Source organism: Somniosus microcephalus, unplaced genomic scaffold (genome assembly GCF_052327205.1).
Source record: "Somniosus microcephalus isolate GS21.2 unplaced genomic scaffold, FLI_Smic_1.0 unresolved_chr3, whole genome shotgun sequence".
Taxonomy (NCBI): domain Eukaryota; kingdom Metazoa; phylum Chordata; class Chondrichthyes; order Squaliformes; family Somniosidae; genus Somniosus; species Somniosus microcephalus.
The window spans coordinates 63,130,672-63,147,279 of NW_028225181.1; the positions used below are offsets into that span (position 1 = coordinate 63,130,672).

Below are 16,608 nucleotides of genomic sequence, written 5' to 3' on the forward strand. Positions count from 1 at the left end.
GACACAGAGAGTGGTGAGAATGTGGAACTGGCTGCCACATGGAATGGTTGAAGCAGAGAGCACCGGTGCATTTAAGGTGAGGCTTGATGCATACATGAGGGAGAAGGGACTAAAGAAGGAAAGACTTGCATTTATGTAGCACCTTTCATGACCACCAGGCATCTCAAAGCGCTTTACAGCCAATGAAGTACTTTTGGAGTGTCGTCACTGTTGTAATATGGCAGCCAATTTGCCTACAGCAAGCTGCCACAAACAGCAACATGATAATGACCAGATAATCTGTTTTTGTTATGATGGCTGAGGGATAAGTATTGGCCCCAGGACACCGGAGAGAACTTCCCCTTCTCTGCTTCGAAATAGTGCCATGGGATCTTTTACATCCACCTAAGAGGGCAGACGGGACCTCAGTTTTAACGTCTCATCTGAAAGACGGCACCTCCGACAGTGCCGCACTCCCTCAGCACTGCAAGCCTAGTTTTATGTGCTCAAGTCTCTGGAGTGGGACTGGAACCCACAACCTTCTGACTCAGAGGCGAGTGTGCTGCCCACTGAGCCACAGCTGACACTGTAGTACAGTGCAGAATAGAGGGCTAGGGTGGGAAGGGGCAATTCGAGTGGTAGGAGGTTTGTGGGCAGTATAAACATCGGCATCGAGCAGTTGGGCCAAATGGTCTGTTTCTGTGCTGTAGATTTTATATTGACCATTGAACCAGATCTCAGTCTCCGCCTCTGGTCTTAGTATGGCCTCAGTTGTCCACCGATATAAAAGTCCTTTTGCATTAATAACAAAACAATTTGTTGCTGGAAAAAGAAACAAAGAAAGACTTGCATTACTACTACTTTGGTCTGATGGGTAAAGCTTATGATGGGATGTCTAGTTTGGCCGTCCATCCGATGGCCTCCTGAGATGCTGAGCGGAGAAATGAGGTGCCTCCCACAACAGATCTTTAGTGGGCATGTGTGATGTGTTCCATGGTCTGGGACTCATGGCCACAGTCACACATCGGGTCGTCCCTCATCTTCCACTTGTGGAGCGGCTGGCCGCAGCGTCCATGTCCTGTGCGGATTGGGTTGAGCGCTGTCCGCGGTCTTTGAGCGAGGTCAAAGCCAGGGGCCTCTGCTGTTGAGTCAGCGATGAGGTGTCGGTTCTTTATGTTGCATGCATCCCACGAATCTGTCCATCTGGATAGTGGGTCGATACCAGCTGCGTCAAAAGTGGCTGCTGTTTCCCAGAATGGCCGGTGCAACTTTCAGCGCCTTCGTGGTGGGTTTATCCAGTCTTTGTGAATGGGAAGGTCAACGTTGCTCATGATTTCTTCCATCTCATGGAGCACAGTGGCATCGTGGTGAATGGCAGGCGGGGCAATGTGGGACTGCACCGGGAGCAAGTTCAGCTGGAGTGGACTTAAGCATCCCTGACACCGCCCTCAGCGCCTTTCACCACCTCAGGATGTCTCAAAGCGCTGTACAGCCAATGAAGTATTTTGAAGTGCAGTCGCTGTTGTAATGTCGGAAACACGATTTTCACATGACTGCATATAGTGATATTTCAAGCACCAGGCAGAATGGAGATCATTTGGAAATACCTGCATCAATCATGCCTGGAGACCACACAGCTGTAAATGACTGGGATTAATTTTAAGCATATCATTTCTATTATGGAACTATCCTCCACTCACGGCATTTCATTGGAGAAATAAACTCTCTATTATCAGGAGACTTTGCTGTCGTTTCGGTCATGAGTTATGTTTCCTGTAGTTTGTTAAATAGACTTTGTTTGCTGTATGCTGAGTAATAGGCTGTTTAATCCTGTTGTGACGTGTTTTAAAATATGGTTCAATCTTTTTTTATTATTCATTCATGGGATGTGGGCGTCACTGATAAGGTCGGCATTTATTGCCCATCCCTAATTGCCCTTGAGCTGCCTTCTTGAACTGTGACGTGATGATAATCCCGTTGAATGTCAAGGGGAGGTGGCTAGACTCTCTCTTGTTGGAAATGGTCATTGCCTGAAACTTGTGAGTTGCGAATGTTACTAGCCACTTATCAGCCAAAGCCTGAATGCTGTCCAGGTCTTGCTGCATGCGGGCAAGGACTGCTTCATTGCCTGAGGAGTAATTGGTGTAAGACAAGCCCGAATTCAAAGTTTGAAGAGCGTAACCAGATCGGATGCACCTGCCCAGGGAGGGGGAGGGGGGTATTGAAAGTTTGAAGAATGCAGCCAAATTTGATGCACCTGCCCATTGAGGGGAGGTGGGTGTTGGGTTGTAGGTTTGAAGAATGCTGTCCCATTGCATGTCAAGGGGAGGTGGCTAGGCTCTCTCTCTTGTTGGAGCTGGTCATTGTCTGGCACTTGTCAATTATCAGCCCAGTCCTGAATGTTGTCTGGGTCTTGCTGCAGGCGGGCAGGGACTGCTTCGTTATCTGAGGAGTAATCGGTGTACTCTTTTGATTGGGTACTTAAACAAAATGTCTGTAAATTAATAAAACTTTAAATAAAACTTAACAAATTAAATTAAAATTAAATTCCGGGTTGATAATGCACTCCAGTCCCCACGGCACCCACCGGTCGCGGAATGGAGTAATCGGTGTGAGGCAAACCCGAATTCAAAGTTTAGTTCGCATGGTTAATGTAATGGATGCACCGCCTCGGGTGAAAGAGGGGTTGTAGGTTTGAAGAATGCAACCAAAAGGGATGCACCCACCTTGGGAGAGGGAGGGGTTGAAGGTTTGAAGAATGCAACCAAAAGGGATGCACCCACCTTGGGAGAGGGAGGGGTTGAAGGTTTGAAGAATGCAACCAAAAGGAATGCACCCGCCTAGGGAGAGGGAAGGGTTGAAGGTTTGAAGAATGCAACAAAATGGGATGCAGCCACCTAGGGAGAGGGAGGGGTTGAAGGTTTGAAGAATGCAACCAAAAGGGATGCACCCGCCGTGGGAGAGGGAGGGGTTGAAGGTTTGAAGAATGCAACCAAAAGGGATGCACCCGCTTCGGGAGAGGGAGGGGTTGAAGGTTTGAAGAATGCAACCAAAAGGAATGCACCCGCCTAGGGAGAGGGAGTGGTTGAAGGTTTGAAGAATGCAACCAAAAGGAATGCACCCGCCTAGGGAGAGGGAGGGGTTGAAGGTTTGAAGAATGCAACCAAATCTTTTCACGCTCACACTCACACAGAAAGAGTCGCAGGCGGCGCTCGGCCACGCGCCAGGTCCCGGTGGAGGAGTTGCCTCTGGACCGTCCGCCTTGAGCTTACAAAAGGCGCGGCCGCCACCGCCGCTCGGCAGCTGGACTCGGCGCGGTGAGGAGCGCGGAGCAGCCGTAGGAGGGGGGGGAGGCGCTGAGCGGAGCAGCTGGACTCGGCGCGGTGAGGAGCGCGGAGCAGCCGTAGGAGGGGGGGAGGCGCTGAGCGGAGCAGCTGGACTCGGCGCGGTGAGGAGCGCAGAGCAGCCGGAGGATGGGGGTAGGCGCTGACTGAGCGACAAAATAAAATGGCTTCGGGCGACCAGACCAAAGGCCCGGCCCGAGGCTGCAACGCCAGGAAGAGGAGGAGCCCAGCCCAAGGCGCGGCCGGCGGGCGGGTCCACGGTGTCGGGCCACATCCTGCAGGCGGTGGCGGCTTCCAGGGAGCGGCGCGGCCTGTCGCTGGCAGCCGTCAAGCAGGCGCTGTCGGCCGCCGGCTACGACATGCCGCGCATCAACTGGCGGGCGAAGCAGGCGGTGCGGAGCCTGGTGACCGAGGCCTCGCTGGTGCGGCCGGCAAGAACAAGCCCAGGGGGCGGAGGAGGAAGGAGGCCGGGGGCGGTGATCCTGCTGCTGCCGCCCGCTGGAGAAAGGCCGAGGAGAGGGCGGGTGGGGTCCGCCAGGGGGCGAGGCCCATCGGGCGACCCGGGAGCCTTCGGGGGCCCAGGTCCCCTCCAGGGGCAGGAAGCCCGGGAGCTGCCGAGACCAGAAGGCGGCAGCAGCCCCACGGGCGGCGGCCAAGACTGAAAACCCAAAACAGAAATACTACCCGTGTGGACCAAAACAACAGGCTCTTTTCAGAGCCACCACACCCTTCAGATGAAAGAGGTTGTTCCAGAATTATACAATAAATATCTTTATTTTTAAATCATTGCTGCGGCCGATAAACCCGAGAATCTTCGAATGATCCTGGCGGTTGTCCTCCAGCTCTCGGGAGCCTTTGCAACCAGCTGCAGCCGTCGTGAAGCATCTTGCAGACTAGAATGAGTTGGAGAAAAAATAGTCACAGAAATGATTGGTAGTCATTGGATTAAGAGTTGGAATTGAGTTGGTGTTTCTGCTCCATACGATCATCCATGTCGCCCTACTTTACCTCATGTTTCCAGCGTATTCTGCAGTGAGTGTCTCACTTCCTGACTCCAAGCCTTTCCACCATCTACAAGGCACAAGTCAGGAGTGTGATGGAATACTCTCCAGTGTGGACCATCGACAAGATGCACTTCAGCAACTCGCCAAGGCTTCTTCGGCAGCACCTCCCAGACCCGCGACCTCTCCCACCTAGAAGGACAAGGGCGGCAGGCGCAGGGGAACACCACCACCTCCAAGTTCCCCTCCAAGTCACACATCATCCTGACTTAGAAATATATCGCCGATCCTTCATCGTCACTGGGTCAAAATCCTGGAACGCCCTCTCTAACAGCACTGTGGGAGTACCTTCACCAGTCGGACTGCAGCGGTTCAAGGAGACGGCTCACCACCTCCTCCTCAAGGGCGATTAGGGATGGGCAATATAAGCTGGCCTTGCCAGCGATGCCTACATCCTGAGAATCTTTTAAAATACCAAATAAATTGCCTCAGGTTCAGCATTTGTGTACTATGCCATAAGGGTTTTAGTAAGTAACTAATATTGCAGTGGCCTTTCTTAAACAGAAGCGATTAAGCGCATATATTTTTTTCTTAGACAATCTCTTTTGTCGTTTCTGGGACCCGTCTAATTTGTATATTATGGGGAGTTCCAGAATTGTTGTGGCTCGAATGAATGTATTTCGCATAAGACATTTACTGTGGATGTGTCACATGAGAGTATGAGATTTTTTTATATATATATATAGCTTCGGGATTTTGCTCCAGCAAATTAAGGTTTCCCCATTCCTTGCGTGGCAGCGGCTGCTGACAAAAAAAACTTGATAGTTGACTGTGATTTGTGCATACTGAACATGTGGTGTGTCAAGGATCAGCCAATTGGAATAGACAATTTGGCATCCCTCATTAGCATAAAGCAGTGTATATAAAGGAGGGGTTGCGGGCTGCAGTTCGATGTTGCTTTGTGTTTTTATTAACCAGTCGAGGTGGAGAAGGAATTGAAGGGCTTGCCATGCCGACTGCTGCTGCTGTTTCCACCAGTTCCACCACAGCCAGTGCCAAGGGCGCTGTCTCCAAGAAGGGCTCCAAGAAAACCGCCATGAAAATGACCAGGAGAGGGGACAGGAAGCACAGGAGGAGCAGGAAGCAGAGTTACAGCATCTACATCTACAAGGTGCTGAAGCAGGTCCACCCCGACCCGACACCGGCATCTCCTCCAAGGCCATGAGTGTCATGAACTTGTTCCTCACCGACATCTTCGAGCGCATCGCCTGCGAGGCCTCCCGCCTGATCCATTACACCAAACACCAGACCATCTCCTCCCGGCCGGGAGATCCAGACCGCCGTCCGCCTCCTGCTGCACGGGGAACTGGCCAAGCACGCCGTCTCGGAGGGGACCAAGGCGGTCACCAAATACACCAGCTCCAAGTAGAGTCCCCCTCCCAAAATAAAACCTGCAATTAAATCACCAAACGGCTCTTTTAAGAGCCACTTCGCAAAGCCTTAAAACGGAGCTAAAAAACAAAACCGAGACCCCTGAACAAATACTTCTGTTAGGCTGTATGTTAATGCAATGAATTGCCAAATTAATCGTCTGGTTCATCCATCTACATGGGGTGCGTTCTATTTATGAAAGCTGTTTTAATTCGCATTTCTTACTTTTGAGTATAAGTCCCAGTGCTAACCACTATGCAGCACGGTGGCATAGTGGTTAGCACTGTTGCCTCACAGCGCCAGAGACCTGGGTTCGAATCCAGCCTCGGGTGACTGTCTGTGTGGAGTTTGCACATTCTCCCCGTGTTTGCGTGGGTTTTCTCCGGGTGCTCCGGTTTCCTCCCACAGTCCAAAGATGTGCGGGTTAGGTTGATTGGCTATGGTAAATTGACCCTTAGTGTTAGGGGGATTAAATACATGGGGTTACGGGGATAGGGTGGGATATGTGTCGGTGCAGGCTCGATGGGCCGAAATGGCCTCTATCTGCACTGCGGGGTTTCTGTGATTTCTGTGAAGAGATTGGGGAATTCACGGGGAAGGGGGCAATCGGCGCTCAATAACTCCGAGAACAAGGATTTCGGTTGAAACCAAGGTTCTTCCCTGCCAGTTGAAGAATTTACTCTTGATATTGAAACCCAGGAGTACAGCGAAGATCAATGTTGCCGGACCGCCAATATTGTGGAAAAAAGCGGGGTAAAATAGGAGGTAGCTCAAGCATTAATGTTCAGTGACGCCACACTTCGGTTTAGGAAGACCTTTGTTTTGTACAGGGAAGGGGAGCACTTGGAGACAAGAAATCATTGAGACCGCGACTTGGAGTAGGAGATAAGACGGACACATTTTCCCAGATCAAGAAATCTGCACAACTCGCATTTACAAATGACATTTAAGGTCGAAACACATCCCAAGACGCTTCACGGGGGAAAGAGATGAAGAGACGCTCAAGTCTTTACAGAGAGTTGAGCTAAAGATACATGAAAAAAACATAAGATTCAGAAGAACTTAATAATAATAATAATCAACTTTATTGTCATTGTTAGTGTACAAGTGCGGTACAACGAAATGTAGGCTTGCGGCTCCCGAGAGTGTACATTTAGATTAAGACATTTAACATTCAACATTCATTTGGCTTGTAATACATAAACATAAACATAATAAAGTGCATTGGCAGATGTGCAGGCTTTAGAGTTTATTAGCAGAGTTCAGTAGGACGACAGCCCTGGGAAAGAAGCTGTTCCTAAATCTGGTCGTTCAGGTGCGAATGCATCTGTAGCGTCTCCCGGATGGCAGGGGGGCGAGCAGACTGCGGCTGGGGTGGGTAGGGTCTTTGATGATGGTCAGTGACCTCTGTAAAGAGCGAGAGAGAATGTCTCTGGGGATATATAATCGCTCTGAGGTGATACACGCTTTGGAAAGAAGGCGACTTTGTTTTGTGTTTTGTTGGTGGGCATTTTTCAGGAGATGAGACCTTTGGCTCTGCAGCGTCCGGTTCGCCTGGTGAAATAGCGCCGGCTGCTGGAAACTCTTCATCCCCCAACACACACTCAGATAGATAGAGAGAGAGAGAAGGTCCCAGCCCAAGCCATGGCCGACACTCTCCCTGCCAGGAACACCAGGATGAAGACAAGGACTGCGCTCCTGGCCAGGAGACCCGGCGCCACCGTGTCCCAGCAGATCCTGGAGGTGGTGGCGTCCACCAAGGAGTGCCGGGGGCTCGGGCTCTCGGCTCTCAAGAAGGTCCTCTCGGGCCGCGGCTACGACGTGGCCAGAAACAACTGGTGGGTCCACCAGGCGGCCCGGAGCCTGGTGACCAAAGGCTCACTGCTGCAGCCCACCGGCACCGACGCCTCGGGCTCCTTGAGGCTCAGCAAGAGGTGGGGCGACCGGGAGGAGGAGGAGAAACCCAAGAGGGAGTCCGCCGCCGCCGCCAGGGAAAGGAGGAGGAGGAGGAGGAGGATGAAGCAAGGTGCGGACAGGAAAGCGGCGCCCAGGAGCAGAGGCTTGCCCAGGAAGACCAAGAAACAGGGCGACGCCAGGAAGGGGGCGAGGAGGGCCACCGCCCGCAAACCCAAGGGGAGGAAGGCGGCCAGGGCCGAAGGGAAAGGCAAAGGCCAGCGTGCAAAGCCGAGAAAGCTGGCCAAACAACCAGAGCAGGAAGCGGACCAAACCCCCGCTCAGGAGGAGACCTCCCTGTCGGAGAAAGAAAGCCAAGTTTGCTCAGAGCAAGAGGACAGCTCCTAAAGGGGAGACCAATCAGAGGATGAATACCTTCAATATCAAACGGCTCTTTTCAGAGCCACAAAAAACATTCACAAAGAGCCGGACCGGAGGGTTGGGTGTGTGAAAAAAAGGAACATTGCAATTGACCCGATGGTATATGACCAAAATCATCCTTATTGAAAAATAGAAAACCAATTATTTCCCCATTACAATACTGGAAATTATTAAAACTTCGATTGAGTTTTAATGCCTGAAGTATACCTGCCAGGAATAATATAACACACGAACCAATATTGGTTTTTAACTCCTATTTTAAAGGTGGTTAAATTGAGAGCAGCAGAGCTGTGATAGATTGTAGGGCAGGAGAATCGGAAGACCAGGGCCTAGAAATTAGTTGGGCGTGCCAGCCGTTAGCGCCTTAGGGGGAGTAGGTCTCGAGCACTAGGCGCTTATCACCCGGGCGCAGCGCGATCTGCACCTCTCCCCAACTTCAGGACACATTTAGCGCCGGCGCAAAGTCTTAGCGCGCGCCCTGCTGCGCGCGCAGATCATGACGTCATATAATAGTGCAACGCCCTTTGTGCACCCCAAACCGGAACTTCACTCGCGCCGGCCCATTGTGCGCCGGGCGTCCCGAGCGACTGTAAAGTGGAATGGTACACAGGCCAGCCGGGCCGGGGGGAGCGCTAATTAAAGGGCACTTACCCAGCAGTATAAAGGCCAGCCATTTTGCAGCATTCACTCTTGTGCAACGGTTTTTTGGACAGAGACCAAGGAGGAGAGTTTACTGGTTTGGACCAACACTTGGACAGCTATTTTTGGCTCAGGCCAGAGCTTACCAATTATCTTTGCCTTCATTCAGAGCTCAGTGTTTGTCAGCATATAATGGGGGCTGCATTGGGTGGCAACGCTGAATTTCAGCCTTATGCCAGAAGGGCTTACAGACGCCGTGAGAGAGTGGCAGCCCTGGCTAGACACAGAGGGGGCAACAGGCGTCACCAACTGAGGCCTTACCCACGCAGGGTATACCGCCAGCAGACCTCCTATCTGACCATGTCTGCCGCGATGTGTGTTAGGAGGCTGCGATTCCGAAGAGAGGTGGTTGCAGACATCTGCCGGCTGCTTCAGAGAGATCTGCAGCCACAACTGATGCGCAGGACGTCTCTGTCGGTGGCAGTGAAGGTGACAGTGGCTCTCAACTTCTATGCCTCCGGCTCCTTCCAATCCGCTACTGGGGACATCGCTAACATCTCCCAGTTCGCCATGCATTGCTGCATCCGCCAGGTGACCGAAGCCCTTTTCAGAAGGAGACATCAATTCATCTCCTTCCCCATGACCCTGGACAAGCAGCAGCAGCGTGCAGTGGGGTTTGCAAGAATAGCTGGCTTCCCCATGGTGCAGGGCGCCATTGACTGCACGCATGTGGCTTTGCGGGCACCTCTTGAGCATGCCGAGGAGTACCACAACCGGAAGGGCTACCATTCCCTCAATGTACAGCTGGTGTGTGACCACAGGCAGCGCATCCTAGCTGTCAATGCCCGCTTTCCAGGCAGCAGCCACGATGCCTTTATCCTGCGACAGACAACTGTGGCCTACATGTTCCAGGCACAGCCTCCCCCAAGAGGATGGCTTATCGGGGACAAAGGCTATCCTTTGTGTACCTGGCTCATGACCCCGCTCTGCGCGCCCACGACCCCCGCTGAAGAGGCATACAACGAGAGCCATCAAGCGACGAGGAACCTCATAGAACAAACAATCGGTGTGCTCAAGCAACGGTTCCGCTGTCTCGATCGCTCCGGGGGAGCCCTCCAGTATTCGCAGGATCGAGTCTCCCAATTCGTCGTCGTTTGCTGCATGCTGCACAACCTGGCTATCCGCAGGACTCAGGCACTGCCACCTCACGTTGGACCACCACCTCAGGAGGAGGAGCAGGAGGAGCATGAGGATGACGAGGACGAGGAGTACCAGCCCAGGAGGGGCGCACAAGGTCCAAGGGCCGCCCGTCGGTGGCTTATTGAACGTCACTTCTAGGCCCCCTGTCAGGGAATGGCTTGTGCCAATGATAGAACATGATTGCAGCTGCTCCGCAAGCCCTCAGCCAGTTAAGGCAACAAACACTTCAAAGATCAAACATGGACAATGTGAATAAATAAAATGCTTTATTGTACAAACTCTGGGCCCTTCCCACATGAAAACCAAAAACAGATGAAACCCCCAAAAAACACTCAAACACATTACTCGCTCCCACAACCTGGGGAGGATTAACAAAATAGGGCAACTAAAATGGCCGTCATTCTCGGCCTTCGTCCAAAACAAACATCACATCATCGGCCTTCAAAAAACAAACATCCAATTCTCGGCCTCAAGAAACAAACACAAACGGCCACACATTCGACTATTTGCCCGCTAGGGCGATGCCTTGGCCATCTTTGGGTGGCCCCTGCCCGCCCTGCTGCTCCACCTCAAAGTAAGGCCATTGGCTGCTGCAAGGCTGGGGGCAGGCTCCTGAGGGGCACATGTCGTGGCGGCAGATGCCCTTGGGGGTCGGCCTAGTCGAGGTCTGGCCGTCGAGCGGCCAGCTGTTGATTGCTGCAGCTGTGGCTGGCCAGCATCAGTCACTGCAGCAGCTCCTGGCAGCTCCACTGGGGGAGTGGCAGTGGCGGCTGGAGGAATGGCGGCAAGCTGGTGGATGGCAGGTGCTCGCTGGTCGCCTGAGACACTGGCACTCGCCTGGGCCAGCACTGCAGCATGCGCACCAATCTGCCGAGGGACAGACCGATGTGCTGCTGCAGCACGCCGGGTGCCCTGGCGATGCCTGGCTGACACAGCGAGTGTGGCAGCAGTGAGTGCCCGTGTTGACCTGTTCACTGACCACAGCAGAGCAGCCAGTGACTGGACGGCACCACTAATCACCTGGCCAGTCGCTGACAGATCTGCCCGGTATTCCACCCGACTGGTGGCCTCTAAGGGCCCGAACTCGGCCACACTCCGAGAGAGGGAATCGATGGACTCAGGCAGCCGTGCCACTGCCGCCATGAGCTCCGTGTGCCGGCGCTCCAAGTCCGCGGACAAGTCTTCGAGGCGTTCCATCTCCTCGGCGAAGAGCATCTCCTGACTGGAGGCCGGACTCTCCCTCTGGGGAGCAGGCCGCCGAGCTGGCCGACCCGTCCTGCGTTGCTGGAGGCCGCTGGGCCCAGCAATTGGACTCCCCTCTGACGCATCCCCCCTCTGGGGAGAAGGCCGCCGAGCTTCCACCCCCCTGCTGCCTTTCTGCAGCACACAGGTCCCAGGAGCTCCCCTCCCCTTCGACACTTCCGCCACGCTGCCCTCCAGGGAAGACGTGTCCCCTACATTGGCCTGGGTGGCCACGGCTGAGGGTTCCCCTGATGGGCCGCCTTCCTCTTGCTCCTCCTCCTGCTCCTCCTCGGAGGGTCTGTCACTGGCAAGTTGAGGGACCTCCTCTTGACCATCTGAAAGCAGGAAGGCACAAGAGTAGCTTTAGAGTGAGGAGAGGGCGTCAGTGCGGGATGCATGAGTGGTGGCATTCACCGCATTGATCGGACAGTGGCAAAGGATGTAGATCTGATGCGCAAGTGGGACGAGAGAGGTACAAAAGGTGATGTCCTTACCATTGCTGCCCAGAACAGGGTCGGTATCTCCACATGCAACGGGCCCAATCACCCGGCCACCCATGAGGCGCTCCATGCGATGTTGCAGGTTGGTGAGTGGCTGGATATGGGGTCGTCCTCCCCCGGTCACAGTCCGGCTCTTGTGATTATTTGCCAGCTTGGCCTGCAAGAGAAAGGACGGCCTCTAAGTACAGTGTGTCGCCGTGATCTTGTGTGCACTGCCTCCCATGGTGGAATAGCCTGGCCAGTGTGTTGCCATGATCTGGTGTGCACTGCCTCCCATGGTGGAATAGCCTGGCCAGTGTGTCGCCATGATCTTGTGTGCACTGCCTCCCATGGTGGAATAGCCTGGCCAGTGTGTCGCCATGATCTGGTGTGCACTGCCTCCCATGGTGGAATAGCCTGGCCAGTGTGTCACCATGATCTGGTGTGCAATGCCTCCCATGGTGGAATAGCCTGGCCAGTGTGTTGCCATGATCTGGTGTGCACTGCCTCCCATGGTGGAATAGCCTGGCCAGTGTGTCGCCATGATCTTGTGTGCACTGCCTCCCATGGTGGAATAGCCTGGCCAGTGTGTCGCCATGATCTGGTGTGCACTGCCTCCCATGGTGGAATAGCCTGGCCAGTGTGTCACCATGATCTGGTGTGCAATGCCTCCCATGGTGGAATAGCTTGGCCAGTGTGTTCAGTGCAGAATGTGCAATTGATGCTCATGGCTGTGCCATAGCTGCTGGATGAAGGTTGCCCATTAGAGCTTTCAGGTCCCTTTGCCCATAATGTGAGGTGCACATGCAAGGATGAGGAGGTCATTGGAAAGGGTACTCACCCTGACAATGCGTGTGAGGTCATTTAACTTTTTGCGGCATTGGGCACCGGTCCTGGGGACCTCGCTGTTGGCTGACAGCTTGCTGGTGACATGCCTCCAGGCTCTCCTGTAGACGAGGACCGTCACCTTCTTGCCATTGTCCGGGTACAAAACATGGCACCTCTTCTCCACAGCAGCAAGCAGCACAATCAGATCACGCTCTGAGAAGCGCTGCGCACGTTCACGGGCCTTCTCCATGTCTTCAGGCGCTATTTGGGTCCAGCAGCAGTGTTCAGGCCTAGCTGGAGGGCTCCACTATCCAGGGCATGGCAGCAGACACAGTCGACCCTTCCCCCTTAAGAGCTGGCCGGCGCCAGGGTGTCTGCTGTCAGTCACGAGATGGCCGCCCCTGCGCTGCGCCCGGCCTCGGCGCTATCGATCACCACCTCCGGCTTAGCGCCCAAAGAGAGGCGTCCAACAGCAGTTTTAGCGCTCGCCCGAACTAGTAGGGCGAAGCTAATGAATATCGGAGAAGTGGCCTAGATTTGGGGGCGGATGCAAACTTTAGCGGACGCCCCACTTTAGCGCCCCAAAAGTGGCGTCAATGAATTTCTAGGCCATTACATCTAGTTCCCTCGTCTAGATAATTTATATATATATATTGTGATGAGCTGGGGTCCTATCACCGATCCCTGTTGTACCCCACTAGTCAGTGCCTGCCACTCGGAAAAAGACCCGTTTATGCCAACTCTTTGCTTTCTGTCTGCCAACCAGTTCTCTATCCAAGCCAGTACCTTGCCCCCAATCCCATGTGCTTTAACTTTACACGCTAATCTCTTATGCGGGAACTTATCAAAAGCCTTCTGAAAGTCCAAATACACCACATCCACTGGTTCTCCCTTACCTCTTCTACCAGTTACCTCCTCAAAAAATTACAGTAGATTAGTCAAGCATGTTTAACCTTTTGTAAATCCATGTTGACTTTGTCCGATCCTGTCACTGTTTTCCAAGTGCACTGCTATTACATCTTTTCTAATGGATTCTAGCATTTTCCCCACTGCCAAATACTCTGCCTTTCTGTTTTTTTTTATCAAAGTGGATAGATTCACATTTATCCACGTTATATTCCATCTGCCATGTTCCCACCCATGCACTGAGCCTGCCGATATCCCCTGGAATCCTCTTCACATCCTATTCACAACTGACACTGCCACCTGGCTTTGTATCATCAGCAAATTTGGAAATGTTACATTTAATCCCCTCATCCAAATCATTCATATAGATTGTGAATAGTTGGGGCCCAAGCACCGATCCTTGCGGTACCCCACTAGTCACAGCCTGTCATCCTGTCAAAGACCCTTTTATCCCTACTCTGTTTTCTGTCTGTTAACCAATTCTCAATCCATGCTAGTATATTACGCCCAATTCAATGTGCACTAATTTTGTTCACCAACCTCTGTGTGGGACCTTATCGACGGCCTTCTGAAAATCCAGATACAACAAATCTACTGGTTCCCGTTTGTCTACTCCATTAGTTACATCCTCAAAGAACTCCAATAGGTTTGATAAACAGTATTTGCCTTTCATAAATCCATGAAGACTCTGCTCAATCTTACTATTAGTTTCTAAGTGCTCAGTTATTGCATCCTTTATAATAGATTCCAGCATTTTCCCAACTACTGATGTGATGCTTACAGTTCTATAGATCCCTGTTTTCCCTCTCCCTCCTTTCTTAAATAGCGGGGTTATATTTGCTAGCCTCCAAACTGCAGGAAGCATTCCAGAATCTATTGAATTTTGGAAGATGACAACCAAATGCGTCTGGCTGTTTACCCTCCCCATTCAGTTTCCTGCAGCTGCTCAGTGACATTCTTGACCATGGCACCTCGGAGGCAACATACCATCCTGGAGTCACGTCTGCAGCCACAGAAACGCCTGTCTGCTCCCCTAACTGTGGAATCCCCTATCATTATTGCTCTTCCACTCTTTTTCCTCCCCTCCCTCCGTGCAGCTGAGCCACCCGTGGTGCCATCGACTTGTCTCTGGCTGCACTCTACAGAGGAATCATCGCCACCACAAGTACACGGAACAGAATACTGGTTGGAGAGCGAATTGTACTCCAGGGACTCCTGCACTACCTGTCTGGTCCCCATTCTGTCTGGTGGTCACCCATTCCCTGTTTCTGTGTCCATTAGAACTGGGGTTTGGACGTGGCCGGTAAAAGGCACAATTTTGAAATTTGCAGCTGACTCGAAACCTGGGAGTGTGAGGAAGATAGTAATAGACTTCAAGAAGACATGAACAGGCTCGTGGATTGGGCGGACACATGGAAGATGAAATACAGCACTGAAAAGTGCAAGGTGATACAGTTTGTTAGGAAGAATCAGAAGAAAACATAAACACTTTTGAAGGGGGGTGCAAGTCCCCAGACCTTGGGTTGCTTGTGCACAAATCCTTGGTGGCAGGACAGGTTAAGAAAGCAGTTGTAGTTCATAAAGCATATGGGATCCTGGGCTTCTTGAATAGAGGCATAGAGTACAAAAGCCAGGAAGCTACACTAAACTTATAGAAAACACTAGTTCTGCCGCAGCCGGAGTATTGTGTCCAATTCTGGGCACCACACTTCAGGCAGGATGTAAAGGCTTTGGTGAGGGTTCAGAAGAGATTTACTTGAATGGTTTGGGGGATTATTTGAAGAGTTGGTGGTTCTCCCGGTGTCTTGGACTGACATCACTCTCTCAACCAACATGAGCAGAGACACCCATCCTGTTAAATCTCATTTGCTGTTTGGGGAATTTGCTGTGGGCAAATTGGTTGCCGCGTTTCCTACAAAACAGTGTCGCCACTTTAAAAACAATCCATGGTCTGTGAAACTCTCTGGGCCCTTCTGGTGCCAGGAATGGTTCTATATCAATGTCCGATCTTCTCTCTCTGGTCTCAGATAGGGGGGGTGTTGGGCTCCATTCTGAGGAAAGCACTTTGGGCTGCCCTTCAGGACAAAGATTGGGGGAGGGGGAGCAGTGTGGGCTTTCATTAAGTATGAAAGATTTAAGGTTCATGTGTGTTCCAGAGTCCGTCGCAGTAACACTGACAGACTCCGCTTCATGTTTACTCATTGTTCTCCCTCCCTCTGTGTTCAGAACCATCAATCAATTCATTCTTCATTTTGGATTTTAGCCGACTGCGACGATATGACGAACAATTTACATGTGTGGACGAATGTAATAGCAATGAGAATCTGGTCACGGTGCTACAATGGGAAGATTTGCTGCACACTGCTAAAATTAAAGCTCCAGTGATTGATTCCCACCAGCCCGAGCTCACTGAATGAAACCTTCGTTCACAGCAAAGAGGCTCTATTTGATTCTTTAGGTCTCGTATCCCCTGACCCTGTATTACTGCTGTCAGAATAATGGGCTGTACTCGGAAATAAAACTTACTGCATTGATCATAGCTTCATATCCGGGTCTTGTTTCTGTGTTGGATCAGTGTGTCCTAGGAGAAGGTGTTCGGGGTGGAATGAGACTGGGAGAAGAGGTGGGAATTGCAGGGAACGGGAAGAGGAAACCGCTGTAGGGAATCTCTACAAGTGCCTAATAAAACATTCAGTAAGGTACTGAGATAAGAAATGTGTCCCAGAGTGTCAGCACTCTGACTGTTCGGGGTTCAGAATATCTCACTTTAACGGGTTTATTCAGGCACATTGGCAGCGGACATACTTTGCATAAGACCCACAGACCGTTTGATGGGACGGTTCAAAGGGAGATTTACACTGTACCTAACCCGTGCTATAACTATCCTTGGTAGTCTTTGAGGGGACAGTGTGGAGCAGGGCTAGGCAATTATTTGGGCTGGAAGGCCGGTTAACAAGTTTTGGCGAGCTGTTGAGGGCCGCACACCAATGTTCCCAAGAAGGTGCATGACCGCGGATCAATGGCGAGGTCATGTGCAGGCCGCTCACCAGCACCTGCCACTGGAAGAGATGCAGCAAATTGAAAGGGACCACACATTAAAAAATAATTAGAGGGAACATTGCTGCACAAATAAAATGAATTGTGTTCACCAGAGCTACCATTAAAATTAGTTCTGGCATTTATTGTATAAAGAGCCCTTCAGGTCGTTTCCACACAGACTAAAAA

General features: G+C 51.9%; 2 protein-coding genes across 3 annotated transcripts in view; one reads left to right on the top strand and one right to left on the bottom strand.

The window, feature by feature from the left end:
• The window catches only part of LOC147091630 (uncharacterized), a 262,438-nt gene that overhangs the window by 54,626 nt on the left and 191,204 nt on the right, over positions 1 to 16,608 (bottom strand). The window lies entirely within an intron of this gene.
• LOC147091633 (uncharacterized) lies at positions 7,400 to 8,056 on the top strand. Its single transcript, XM_085976620.1, has one exon. The coding sequence runs from the start codon at positions 7,400 to 7,402 to the stop codon at positions 8,054 to 8,056; it is 657 nt and encodes a 218-aa protein (XP_085832746.1).

Bases quoted from the DNA above. Each gene is read 5' to 3' on its own strand.
- LOC147091633 (XM_085976620.1), top strand. From the start codon at position 7,400: ATGGCCGACACTCTCCCTGCCAGGAACACCAGGATGAAGACAAGGACT.